The 14908-nt window shown below is 38.2% G+C and overlaps 1 protein-coding gene across 7 annotated transcripts in view; it reads right to left on the bottom strand.

Annotated features, from left to right (window-relative positions):
- Positions 1–14908, bottom strand: part of Rngtt (RNA guanylyltransferase and 5'-phosphatase) — a 192315-nt gene that overhangs the window by 138239 nt on the left and 39168 nt on the right. For all 7 annotated transcript variants that reach the window (XM_017320189.2, XM_006537889.4, XM_006537890.3 and 4 more), the window contains 2 exons: positions 8180–8315; positions 1425–1496 (listed from right to left, as the gene is read on the bottom strand). In XM_017320189.2, coding sequence (XP_017175678.1) covers positions 1425–1496; positions 8180–8315 — 208 coding nt within the window. The remainder of the gene's footprint in view (positions 1–1424; positions 1497–8179; positions 8316–14908) is intronic.

Here is a 14908-nt window from a genome sequence, read left to right as displayed (position 1 = left end):
TCTCTCTCTCTCTCTCTCTCTCTCTCTCTCTCTCTCTCTCTCTCTCTCTGTGTATGTGTGTGTGTGTGTGTGCCTTCCTCTTCCTCTCCTTCTTTCCCTCTGTCCTCCTCTACCTCACCATAACAACAGACTAAACCTGTGAAAGTGTAAGCCAGCCCCAATTAAATGCTTTCCTTTGCGGGAGTTGTTGTGGTCATGATGTCTTTCCACAACAATTAAAACAGTGACTAAGACACTGATTGATCACCTATTAAAGTGCAGCTCATAATCAGAGTTCAAAGGAGATAGTATGTTCCCATTCAACAAGGAAATGAAGCCACTCCCCTGGCCTGTGGGTCGAGCTGCAGATCAAAACACATCTGATAGGTGGGAAGAATCACCAACTTTGCAAAGTACTTGTCTTTTTTTTTAAAGAATCATTTGTTTATTTTATGTCTATGAATACATTGTTGCTCTCTTCAGACACACCAAGAGAGGGCATTAGATCTCATAGATGGTTGTTGAGTCACCATGCTGTTGCTGGGATTTGAACTCAGGACCTCTAGAAGAGCAGTTAATGCTCTTAATTGCTGACCATCTCTCCAGCCCACAAAGTACTAGTCTTAAGGTCTATAGACAGCAATAAGAACAACAACAACAAATGGATGGAGAAAGGAAATGGCTCAGTGGTAGTAAGCACTTGTGGCTCTTGCAGAGGACTCATATTTAGTTCCCAGCACTCAGTTCCAGGGAATCTGATGCCCTCTTCTGGCCTCCATGAACACTGCACACAAGTGGAGTTCATTCATTCATTCATTTAAGCAGAACACTCATTCACAGAAAGTAAAAATAAATAAATCTAAGAAAGAAAAAAAAAGAGCAAGCTGATGATTCCTAACTCTGAGGTGCTTAAGTTGAAAGCTTTAGTTTAAATTATAAAAATTCAAACAAAATTAACATTATATACAATGAAAATATTCAGAAAAAAATGCTCTTAAATAACTGGGATTAATGCAATCCTGACTTTTAATATTACAGTTTACTGAAGTAAAATACAATTCCCCAAAAAAATACCTCTTAAAATTCTGCTAGAAATCCGCAAATCTTAAATACTTTAGTTACAAATTCCTAAAATATTTTCAGTGTGGTTTACGTAAATGACCTCATTTTTGTTTTTTTGAGACAGGATCTGATGAGGATGGCCTTAAACTCTGGACCCTCTTGTCCTCTCCCCCTGGCATGTGCCATCATATCTGATATAAACACTTTCTCTATTCATTACAAACACTTGTAATCTTAGTACCTCCAGGTACAGCTCAATGTACAACACTTGTCTAGCCTATCCATGAATTCAATACCTAGAACTATAAAAATATATTAATATATAACATGCACATTAACTCAGTGACAATTCTAACAATTGTATGAATTATAAGAGTACTTACATTGAACTTAATTATGTCATAGATCAAATATCTTGGGACGGCCTGTCCATTTACTTTGTCAATGATCATTTCCTTAAAAGAAACAAAGATGCATTTTTACTTTAATAGCAACTTTTTTCATTTTATTAGAATATAATACACACAGAGAAAAGGTATAAAGCTTCAATATTTGTTTTGATTAGATTTCAAAGCGCACACACTTATACTCATAAATTCAGTACGTTTTCACAATGTCAAAAATCTTTACTATATATTTATAATATATGTTGTTATAATATATGATGTTACCTCCTTGTGTTTTGAGTTAGAGATTTGTAGTTTTGTTTGGAGTCAGAGTCTTGCTATGTAGCTCCTGGCTAGTCCCTAGCTATGTAGCCCCTAGCTCATGAGGTAGCTAAGGCTAGTCAGGAACTCTCAGCAATCCTCCTACCTCAACCTTAAAAATGGTAGACTTATACACTTGCACCATCACAACCAGTTATATGTTCTTTATAGCTAAATGGCTACACTACATTCTCCATTATGTTTATATTACTAGCAATATTATTAGCAATATTTAAAAGTAAGCATTTTAAATTCTGAAATTCAGCATCATTTTGATAATTATGTTTAACCACTGTTTAAAATTGTTACATGCTGATTAATTTAGTCTTATAATAAATTTTCATACAAAGATCACTTCATGAAATCCACCATGGTTATTAAAAAGTCAAAACAAATTCTGTATGAGGCACAGTGAAATGCAGGCCATCTCAGCATCTGAGGACAAAGGCAGGAAAGTGAGATTCACAGCCACCCACCACCTCAGGGCTACGGGTGTGTGCTACAATGCTGCAGTCATGCAGCAGTTTGGATAGAACCAGGGCTTTGTTCGTGATACCCAAGTACTCGACCAACTAAGCTACAGCTCCAGTCTCAAATTTGTTATTTTAACCTGTTTACTGAAATGTGTTTACTTAAACATTTCCATATGAATACCTTTATACAATAACAAGGTGGTACCATGATTTCATTTAATGCTTTTCAACAACTGTGACTAGAAAAAATAATTTTGCATAGCAGACAAAAATTCACAAATTATGTTTTAAAAAAATGAAGAAAAAAAAAGTTTTCCTGTAAACACTGGTTTAAACAGCCAAAAGGAAGATATATTATCAATAAACAAAACAAAATATAATAGACAAATGAGCAAGTGTTGTTTGTTTGTTTGTTTGTTTAATGACAGCCCAAAATATACAACAGACAAGCTAAGCTGGGCCGGAAGCTTCTTGCCTGCTAGCTAACCTGCAGAGCTCTGGAAGGTACTCTGGAAGGAAACATTGTTACTACAGCCTTGCTCAGCTATTGACCTTTTTGAGAGACTAGGCAAGATGTGCACACAGATGCAATAAATGTTATACAAGTAGCTGACCACATTCTTAATGGAACTAAGGCCCCTCCCATGGGAGGGTATTTACATCCAGTTCTATAAACCAGAGGGGGGTCAAAGGTACTGATAGTGATTTGCTAAGTGGATATGATGTACCTGTCAAATTGCCTTCCAAATAATTATATTTTATGCTTAGAGACCACTGTACTCAGGAGGCAGAGGCAGCAAGCAGTATTTCTCTTAAGTTTGAAGTCTGCCTGGTCTACACAGTAAACTGAAGGCCGGTCACAAACTGAAGGCCAGTCACCAATCACCGCTATTCAGTGGACTTGGGAGGGAGGAAAAAAGGGAGAGAGAGAGAGAGAGGAGAGAGAGAGAGAGAGAAAATGAATGAACACAGAAGACTGACAAACATTCAGATGAGAACTCCAGAGAGGTGTAAATAGAATTCTTAAATATGCATGTGGGGAGACAACTCAAAGCCAAGTAAAGTTCCACCCAAGAGCCATAGCAGTAACAGCACTGGATACATGATATCCAGATCAATGCCTGTTAACATCAAACAGATCAGAAAATCTCAGTTGCTAAGCACTGTACCACACACTTGCATTCCCAGCATTCAGAAAGATGGAGCATGAAGAGATCCAGCCCAAGATGAGTGTGTGGTTTGAATGAGCCTCATTAGGCTTCAATACTTGGTCCCTAGTTACTGGAACTATTTGAGAAAGATCAGGAGATGTGGCCTTGAGGAGAAGGTGTGTAACTAGGGGCGAGCTCCGAGCCCACACTAGATCCGTCTCACTCTCTGTCTGCCAGCAATGTAGGGATCAGATATGAGATCTCAACTACTGCTCTAGCCTGCCTGCTGCCGTTCTCCTCTCCCTGATGATCATGGACTAACCCAATGAAACTGTAACCCAATTAAAGGCTTCTTTCATAAGTTGTCATGTCTTGTCTTATGGTGTATCATCTCAGCAACAGAAGAACAACTAAGATAATGAGCTACAAAGACATCCTGGTTTGAGGAAAATGGGAGGGAAGAAAGAGAAGGCACTCATAATTGGTGGAGCATTGGGTACTGAGAAGAATATGGCTTCAATAAAGTAAATCATCCCTGCATTAAAAGTTACTCTGGTCCTAAATAGGATGACTGCACACAACAGGGGCAGACGTGGACATAACACACACAGAGGAGTGCTAAGAGCCAGAGGTGGTGTAGATGACTATAAGGAAACAGCAGCTTCTCAGCAGGACAGCTGAACAGACAGACTCTGAGTGGTTGCAACAATATGCAGGAGACCTGTACAAAATCAAACCAGACCAAATCCCAGCATGGAAAAGGAGCCAGCATGAAATTCCACCCCTAAGCCATGGAGCTGTTGGCAAATATTAGAAACCAGGACAGGAAGATTTATCTTCTCAGCATACAGCAACTTTAAACAGTGATTAAACATAATTATCAAAATGATTCTCAATTTCAGAATTTAAAAATGTTTACTTTTAAATATTGCTAGTAATATTGCTAGTAATCTAAACATAAAGGAGAATGTAGTGTAGCCATTCAGCTATAAAGAAGATGTAGGTCCTGGAAAGTGACAGCACTCTAGTAGAAAACCACGCATCCAAGAGTAACAAAAATACCTTAATGGGTTTTTTAAAAAGACACACAAAGTTGGATAGGTAAAGAAAGGAAAGAGATTGGAGAAGAGGGTGATTGTGACAAAACATCTTGTGTGAAATTCTCAAAGAAATAATAAAAATAAAAAATAAACCCTCTGGTTCACCAAAAGAATCTTAAAGTCTAGCTCTGGGAAAAAGTTCCAGATAAATTAAGTAGATTCCAGAATACAGTTTTAAAAGCTTAAAGGAACACACTACTGGGTGTGGTAGTATATGTATGTCTATTATGCTAGAAATTCAAGAGTAGAAGGATATAAGTAAATAAGGCAGGAAATGAGGAGGAAGACAGGGGAAATGAATAGGAATAGAAAAAGATGACTACTCCTTTCCAACAAGGTAAAACTTAAATATCTAACATCCAATCAGGCATCAACATGAACCTAACAGATCAGACGCAAGCTGGCAGAGGTATTAAAGTTAGGTCGGAACAGTAGGTCAGCTTCACTCATGAATAACTGACTTTGTTGTTTAGGATCAGAAAGATAAACACAGAAGACAAAGAATCCGAGATTTTTCGACAGTACAAAAATATGGTTAGGATTAAAAGCAAGTTAGAGAAGAAAATTCACTAAACTTGAAAACATAGGAAGAGACAACACACAGGAAGCAGAGGCAGGCAGTTCTGAGTCTGATGCAAGCCATGGCTATGTAGTGAGGAAGGGTAAAAAAAAATAAATGAAGAGAAACTACTGAGAGAAAACATTAAAGAAAAAAGCATGAGTGGCTGTCCAGAGGAGGATGGTAGCAACAATAATGAACATTTCTACACTTGAAGTGAAAATGATAAATTTACAAATAAAAGAAGCTCAATGACTCCCAGGTACAAAAACCCTAAAGGAAGCCCCACCCACCCACAGCACATGGACTGCAAGCCTCTCAAGAAGCCTGGAGAAAAGCCTCCCCAGTACTCAGTTTCATGCTCCATCAAGAATTCATTAACGGGCGAGGGAGCCAAAGCTCGGCAGTGGAAGCCTGCACTGCTGTAGTAGCACCATGTAAGCCTGTGCACAGCTGTCAGTAACTCTAGTCCCGGGGAATCTGACACCTTCCCACGGACTTGTGTGCACACACCCTCACACACACGTGCATATGCTTCCCACGGACTTGTGTGCACACACCCTCACACACACGTGCATATGCTTCCCACGGACTTGTGTGCACACACCCTCACACACACGTGCATATGCTTCCCACGGACTTGTGTGCACACACCCTCACACACACGTGCATATGCTTCCCACGGACTTGTGTGCACACACCCTCACACACACGTGCATATGCTTCCCACGGACTTGTGTGCACACACCCTCACACACACGTGCATATGCTTCCCATGGACTTGTGTGCACACACCCTCACACACGTGCATATGCTTCCCATGGACTTGTGTGCACACACCCTCACACACACGTGCATATGCTTTTTTAATATTTGAAATAAAACACTGTCCAGAAATCACACTGTTGTCTTTTGGACTGATTGTTGCAGTGCAGAAATCAGAGCATAAATCTTTCATGACGCTTCCACACTCCCAACATGCCAGTATGTTGATCTTCCTATTTTCTGTATTCAAAGTCCCAAGGCATCCAACATCTCTGCCTCTTCATTCATATTTTGAAACTATGAATTAGGCATAACTCTAAGTTATAAAAGGATAAACATGCAGCCACGCCCTTCAAGACCCTTTTGAGTCTCAGTAAGGGAACTCAAATGCTAGATGTCACTAACTAGAGCCACTGAAGAAGAGGGATGGCTATTATTAGAATGACAGGGATTTTTTTTTCTTCAAGCCACTACAGCTTGAGAGTGAAACACGTTGTAAATATTAAATAATAATAGGTACATACCTGTACCATCACAGCCCAAATAAGACATATGGTATAAGTCTAAGAAAAGGAAAAGCTATTATTATTTGGCAAACAAGAGGAAATTTAATAATGAGGCACACAGTCATAAGGTGAAACCTAAAAGATGCTGTTAAAAGGTATCTCCTAGAGCCGGGCGTGGTGGTGCATGCCTTTAATCCCAGCACTCGGAAGGCAGAGGCAGGTGGATTTCTGAGTTTGAGGTCAGCCTGGTCTACAGAGTGAGTTCCAGGACAGCCAGGGCTACACAGAGAAACCCTGTCTTGAAAAAAAAATAAATAAAAATAAAAATAAAAATACAAACCTCAATCAATAAATTATCAAATAAATAAATTTATAGGGATATTTTTAAATTAAACCTAGGACTTTCCAATGATCCCTTAACAAGCCCTCTGTATTTGAATTTTCTGTTTCTTATCACTGTGTACGTGCATGAGGTGCATGTGTGGAGGTGTGAGGACAGCTCTGTGGATTAGGTTCTTTCCTTCCACCTTACGCACTTCCAGGAATTGAGTTCAGCTGACCAGTCCTGCACAGAAAGGACATGCCCACTTAGCCATCTTGCCACCATTTAAATAGTTTTTAAGCCTGTAATTTCTGTCCTCAAAACAGTTTGGAGTGGCTGAAAAGATTTCAGGAGCAGAGCCCTGAATTGACTCCCAGCGCTCAACATGGTACTTCACAATCGCCTGTGACTTCAGTCCCAGGAAACCCAAAAACAGTGAAAATCCAAAATTATCGTATTTATACATATAGCAACATCACTCAGACATTTATATCAAATAGTAAGTCTAAAACTGCTAAGTGGACGTTGCTTTTAAAGCAAGTACAGCTTCCAGGTCTTTCGCTACTGAAGAGATCAGAAATGACTTGACCAGAGCACTCCTTCTCAGCCAGGCTGAAGGTTCTGTGAATATTCAAATCCTGAGACTACAACAGGCCCTGTGGTAGTACAGATGCAGACCACCACTTAAGAAGCAGGAGCAGAGTTCCTGAATTCAAGATCAGCCTAGACTACTAGACGATCTATAAGAGCCTATCTAAAAAAAGGAAAAAAGGAAAAAGAAACTTCGGTTCTCAAAGTAGATGTTACTGACAAATGTGCTGTATTTTTCAACACTGAACACCCTGTACTGAGCAAAGTCCACAGTGACAGCCATCAAACAGGGACATAAGTTATTCCAACATTAGCAGTTTCAATTATATTTTTTATTAGTTTTTTTTCTTAGATTGTTTGGTTTGATTTTTTTTTTTCAGAGACAGTCTTTTACTATGAGCCCAGGCTGGCCCTGAACTTGCTCTATTCCTGTCTCGGCTTCTCAGTGTTGAGATTAAAGCATATACCACTATGCTCAGCTTTTACTAGACGTTTTGTAGTATTCTACATTTATTTTTATTTAAAAGAGCCCTTTTCTGTTAGAAATGAATAGGGGAAAGCTATTTTGAGGAATGAAATTAAAAAGCCACTTCATAATTATTAAAAAGAAGTAACTACTTTTCAATAATAAAAAGATTTAATTTTGTTCCCTTATGATTAATTTAACTCATTTTCCATATCATGAACAATTTTTTCTACTAAAGAAAATATATGAAAAGTGCTGTTTGGACTCAAGGATAAATATTTGGAGTTTGTTTGTTTTGTTTTTGAGACATGATTTCATTATGCTAGCCCTGGATGGCCTTGAACTTGCTGCAAAAACCTTCTGCTCTGCCTCTCCAATGCACTGCCATTCTCATCTAGATCCCCCATTAAAGAGAAATTAATTCAATGTAAGTATAGGTAACACTAATAATGAGTGCACCACTTAATTTTTTTAAATATACATAAATAAATTACTTACCCCATCCAAAAGAGTATTTGATAAATGCATGCGAAGATCTTTACGAAATGGAAATTCCAGATTTGAAACATGAAAAACGGAATTATCTCTGTCAATCATAAAAACTTCATTTGTGCCATCAATCAACATCATGTAACTGTAATAAAACATGAAAAGGTAGCATTAACATATGGTATCAGAAACAGACTGATTACATCAGCTGACCTGTTTCCTCTCAACTGGCAACATTTTCATGGAATGATACTACAGTCCCTCTCTCAATCATACAAATTAAACCATCACAACTTTCTTTTAGGAAACATAAAAATAGGAAACTTGATTATTATAAACACAATATGATATATGTTAAGAAAAATGTTTTTGTAATCTTGATTAGATTCTATATCAAAGAATTCTATTTCAAAGATTCTATTTCAAAATGTGATATATATATAGTGTATTTTATAAACTAAACATGACACTTTCCATATCAAAGGTGAATAAACACTGAGCTTAAACTATTCAATGCTCTTTTTACCACACCAACTGCCAAGTACTTCTCTTTCAATCAACTATGGTAAAGTAAAATATCAGTATGTCAGAATTCTTATTTATATGTACAAATTTTAAGTATTTTGAACACGACTACAAGAATTTTCATTGGTCTTTATTCCCAATATACATAAATTTATGCACTTAACAAAGTAGTCATTCTCCCGAAATCAAGTTACACGCATAGTATCTGCAAGCTAATAAGAATTTGGGGTTGTTGTTTTGTTTTTAAGACAGGATCTCATTGTGTTCACATGCGATGGTGGTACACGCTTTAGTCCCAGCAGCAGAAGCAAGCGGATTGCTGTGTTCAGGGCCAACCTGGTCTATAGAGAAAGTTCAAGGGCAGCCCAAGCTACATAGTAAGATCCTGCTGAGGACCCCACCTTGGCAGTGAAACTTGTCTGTCTTTACAAAAGAAAACTGGTGGGGAGCTGAGGACATACCCGGTCAGTGAAGTGCGGGCTGTGCAAGCACGAGTACCTGACCACCGTGATCTGTGGTAGCTGTGAGGACTGGACTGAGAACGGACCCCACAGGCTCACGCCTGAGTACCGGATCCCAGTTGGTGGGACTTTAGGCAAGGATGAGAAGGGGCAGCCTTGTTGGAGGAGGTCTATCACTGAAGGTGGGGCTTTGTTTTAAGATTTATTTATTTTATGCATGAGTACACTGTAGCTGTAGGCTTCAAAGGATAGAATTTACTACAAATAATTGGTCATGTGAAAACAGCTCTATCTAGAGAGATAACAAGAAGTTATTTAGTAATTAGCATTCAGAGATTCCTCTAAACTTGGGTTTTGAAACAAATTGCTGAAGTACAATATTTGGCCTCAATTCTAGTCATTCCGCATGATACATCCTTCTATGTGATACTTACAGGAAGAAATGAGCAGGGCTGAGAATACACATCAGTGGTAGAGCACTTTATTAGCATATGCAAGACCCTACATTCAGACCACAGCACCAAAGTAAATAATGAGTTGTCTCATATTTGGGGACAAAGGTTAAAGACTATAGAAAGTACTTTCATATCACTCCTAAAACCATGAAAGTAAACCAGATTATTTTTGAAAGAGACAACTACCTCACTTTACTAGATATAGGCCTAGTACCTAACTAGAGATCTACTATCAACAACCATGAACCACTAGTATAATATAATTTCTCTTTAGGAAATTATCTCAATTGGAAATCTAATCTTAAAAATTACTCATGTCCATATATTCATTAAGACACAAATTTCACTGAATCATTTTGTTTTATTCTCATGCTTCGTTTGTTTGTTTGCATTTTTACAGATCTTGGTATGTAGCCCTGGCCTCAGGCTCAAGACTCCCAAACGGCACAGCACTAGAAAGCTTCCCCAGCCCAGGTTTGGGACCACAAACATAAATCACCACATCTACATTTGTAGTGTTCCTTCTATAAAGGAATTGAAATGCCATTATCATAGAATGTCTTATTGTAAATGCAACTTTCCAGCTAACCTAGAAACAATCCAGTTTTATCTTTCTCATCATTGAGATTATACTGTCGAGTAAAATCCCCAAAAAGCTGCATTTGTAAAATTTAGGAAGTACATAGAGAAAAGGATGACAAAGTTGTGAGCAAGAGCACACTGGCATCTTAGTTCACATTCCTACTGCTACTTTAAACAGAAAATAATGCTGATTATGACTTACCAATTCATAATTCTGATGACAAATCTACATTTCAAAGATTTATGTTAGACTTTGAACGCAGAGATCTCTTTCCTTGTCTTTACAGACCAGGTCCATTTAAACACACGCAGGACACTCAATAATGTTTAAGCAAGATTAGGTACAAGGAAGCTTGTCATACTGTTTTATAACAATGAAAACCCAAGTATCTATTACAGAGCAGACTAAATACTACATATCCAGAGAAAAGTATATTATCCCACTATTTTAAAACATAAAAATATCCATTAATATGGAAACTCCATCTCTGACCACCTCTTTTGTAAAACTATACCTCCTTAACCCAAATGTTTTTAGATTCTTTCCAACTGTTAAAACAAACAAACTTTTTAAAAATATTTCATTCATTCATTCATTTATTATGTATACAGCATTCTGCCTGCATGTATGCCTGCAGGACAGAAGAGGGTACCAGATCTTATTATAGACAGTTGTGAGCCATCATCTGGTTACTGGGGATTGAACTCAGGACCTCTGAAGAGCAGCTAGTGTTCTTAATCTCTGAGCCATTTTTCTAGCCCCCAACTAACTTTAAAGCACATTTTATATATTGTTTAAATTCCTTCCTCCTCATTCCCTTTACTGAGCTCCCATCCATGAACCAAAGTTAGCAATAGATATGCATCAAACCAAATTACAAATGCTAAGAGCTAAAGAGAGTGACATTCCATTATCCCCACCCAGGAACTAGAACTTCTGAGGGGGAGAACAAGACTCGTGATAAAGTTGTCAAAAACATCTTCTTAAGATTACTTCTCACAAGGGGCATCCAAGACACTCCTTTAGATACATTAAGTCAAAATTGACTTCCACCATCAAGAATGCTACTAAGTATGCACACCCAATACTAGTTTTCTGGGTTTGTGGTTTTTTCCCAATCTCTTGAGCTGAGTGCAAATTAAGTATGTCTATGATATAACAGCAGTGTTATGTCCCTGGCATACCCTTGATACCAAGGGTTGCATAATACTAGCTATTTATATAGAATAACCTTGTACCAAGAGGCAAGACACCTACATCTCATCCTTTGCAGAGACACATGCAGAAGGCTGAGTTAACCTTCCCTGTGGATCATTTCCCTCACAAGACTCCATTACCTAACCACTGCTACCCTTCTACTCTCGTCTAATACCAGGGAACTTGCAAACATCTTAAAAGACAATGCAGAGTTTAGAGTCACTTCACAAAGGACAATGTAGAAGCTTTCCTGACCTAACAAAAGCTACTCAGGTCTACACATTACTCGCCAACACACTTCTCACACTTTGTTCTCAAAATAATACAACTGACTTGCCAGCTTGAGTTTCCATCCTTCCCCATGGGATGGATGCACACTGGCCCCTGTGTCTCCCTGATCACTTCTTTACAAAACTATACCATGTCCTCTTTAACCCAAACATTTTTAGATTCTTCACAACTTTCAATAGAAACTAAAACTTTGAACATAATTTATATATTTTTAAAAGTCCTTTCTCCTCATCCCCTTTACATAGATCATCCATGAGCATCACATCACACAAAATTACAAGTTCTAAGATTCTATAGAGGTCCTACAGCCTCCACAGGGAATGGCTATCTCCTCACCTCCTAAAACCACATTGCTCAAGGAGTTTCTAAACTATCCAATATAGTTTTTATAAACTTACAATGCTGTAATTGTACTGTTTAATTAACAGTGCAATTACAGTAAGTTTCATTATCTCTGTGGCAGATATATAAATTAGGTAATTTAGCTATCTTAGGAATTAAGTAAAATTCATTGGCTAATTTGAGAATCAAATCACTACTTATGCTAAAATTCTATAAAATACAATTTAAATTAAAGGAACCACAGGAAAAGAAACGAAGATAATTCAAATTCTTGTTTCAGACATTTCCACAACACAAGAAACAAGTTGATAAAAACATAATCCAACAGATTAGTTTAAAATCAAACCTACTACTGTGTTTCCCTGGCTCGTATAATGTTCAACACCTTACAGGAATGACTACTGGGAGAGAAGTCCATCATTTAAACTCCTAAGAATTCAAAGCTTAACATTAAGGTCTTTGTTTTTACAACATACACATCACACTAACACCACAGTCTAACCCTGCTCCACCTCCCAAGCCCTCCTCAGGTTCCAGAAGAGGGATGAGCAACTTGCTCTATTACTCTATCTTACTCCCTTGAGACAGGCAGGGTCTCTTTGAACCTGGACCTAGGCTAGCAGCCAGATAGCAGTCCTCCGGTCTCTGGCCCTCACTCCATGAGCTGCAGTTACAGGTGCTTTCAGCCATACCCAGCTTTTTACCTGAGAGCTGGGATCCAAACTCAGGATTCCATGTTTGTGCAAATGAGATGTCTCTCAGCTCTCCAGCCCAAGCATTTTTTATTACTGCCATTAACACTGATAAAGACAGCACTTAGCTGGCCAAGTGTCATTGAACATTATTAAAATACTCTAATACTACAGGTTCTTTAATGCTGGTGTACCGAGTCTACACATAAAGCAGAAGACTGTACAAGGATGAGCTTTTCTTGAAGCCTCAAATCACATTTTTAGTCATGAATCAGATGTGATTAAGGCACTGTGGTCTTAAATTCACTTCAGGCCATTGCTTCAGATTATTACAGGATGACTTGCATGCACACCATGATTATACAGACAACATGTATTATTTAATTGCAAACTGTGAAGCCCATTACTTCCTTAATAATAGAAGTATCAATTCTTTCTAAACAATCTCTTCTCTTAGAATGAATTGTATACTAAATGGAAGGCCAGCAGCAGTTAGCCAAATTGCCAGTACTTTGATTTTTCCAAGTAAACAAATCATTTTTACTTTATATATTGTTTATACTACAAATTCCCTACTATATCTTGGTAAATTTTGTCTATGGAAAAGTCATTAGGCAAAAGAGTAACTTTGTTTTAAAGATTTATTTATTTATTTTATACTATGTATAAGTACACTATTATATATAAGTAGATGTCTTCAGACACACCAGAAGGGCATCAGTTGACATTACAGATGGCTATGAGCCATCATGTGGGTGCTGGGAATTGAACTCAGGACCTCTGGAAAAGCAATCAGTGCTCTTAACCAATGAGCCATCTCTCCAGCCCCAAGAATAACTTTTGTTTCAATTTTAATTGATTTACAACTAGATAGTAAAGAACTCAAGATGCTAACAATAAACAGCTAAATCTCCAAACACTCTCAAATGCCATGAGTGTCCTATTAAAAAAAAAAAAAAAAAAAAAAAAAAAAAAGGACTCATGGTTCCAGCCATATATCTAGCCTTGTGGGACATCAATGAGGAGAGGCCCTTGGTCCTGTGAAGGCTCAATGCCCCAGTGTCGAGGAATGCCAGGACAGGGAAGCAGGAGTGGGTGGGTTAGTGAGCAGAGGATGGGGGGGTGGGGGGGCTCAGAGGGGAAATGAGGAAAGGTGATAACATTTAAAATGTAAATAAAGAAAATATCTAATTAAAAAAAGAAAAAAAAAGAAATTGATCATTTTCAAAATTATAGAAGCTTCTATTTCAAGAAATTCCTACAAGAAAATTCCTACAAGAAAAAGCATAAGCATAAACACTCTCTCTCTCTCTCTCTCTCTCTCTCTCTCTCACACACACACACACACACACACACACACACACCCCATACACCATTAACAGAGAGCTTGCCTAAGGACAGGATCCAGTATTAGATTCTAGACTCCTCCATCGTAGCTCATGAATAAATGCCAGGTAATACCAACAATCCAAGTCAGAGTCAATATCAGCTACTAAACAAACTTTCCTTCTTGTCTCCCCTGGATCGACACTGTTGGCCATGGTGTCTTCACAGATCCTCTACATCCATACATATAATTCAAAATAGAACAACCAGTTACAATAGTAGTACACTCCTTTAATCCCAGAACTCGGGATGCAGAGACAGGCAGGTATCTCTGAGTTCAGTTACAGCCTGGCCTACATAGGGAATTCTGGGCCAGTCATAGATAAATAGTTAAGACCCTGTCTCAAATTAAATCTTTTTTAAAAAAATTGTTTTTAAGGAGTTAAGGAAAAGGGCCAATTGGTTAAGTGCCCACCTTGCAAGCATGGACCTAAGTTCAATCCCCAGAACCTGTGTTTTAAAAAGGCAGGGCAAGGAAGGCACAAACAGGAAGATCTCTAGGGCTCACTGGCTGGCCAGTCTAACGTGATTTGTAAGCTCCAGGCCAATGAAAGATTCTGTTTCAAAGGAGGTGAAGATTCTGTTTCAGAGTAGGTGAAATGTTCCTAAGAACACACCAAGGTTGTGTGTGTGTGTGTGTGTGTGTGTGTGTAAAGTAAAGAACATATGGCCTCTGTTAAGAAATTAGTTTTGGTTCTACACATTAAATAACTCCTGACATCATGAGCCAGGAAGTAGAGATGAAGACCTTGAGACAGTTTTTTTTTAAGGTACCTAAGGCCCCCACTGGGTTTTACTTTGTGTAG

This window comes from Mus musculus, chromosome 4 (genome assembly GCF_000001635.26).
Source record: "Mus musculus strain C57BL/6J chromosome 4, GRCm38.p6 C57BL/6J".
NCBI classification, from domain to species: Eukaryota; Metazoa; Chordata; class Mammalia; order Rodentia; family Muridae; genus Mus; species Mus musculus.
The sequence above is the reverse complement of the archived record's forward strand: the minus strand, read 5'-3'. Positions and strand labels throughout refer to the sequence as shown.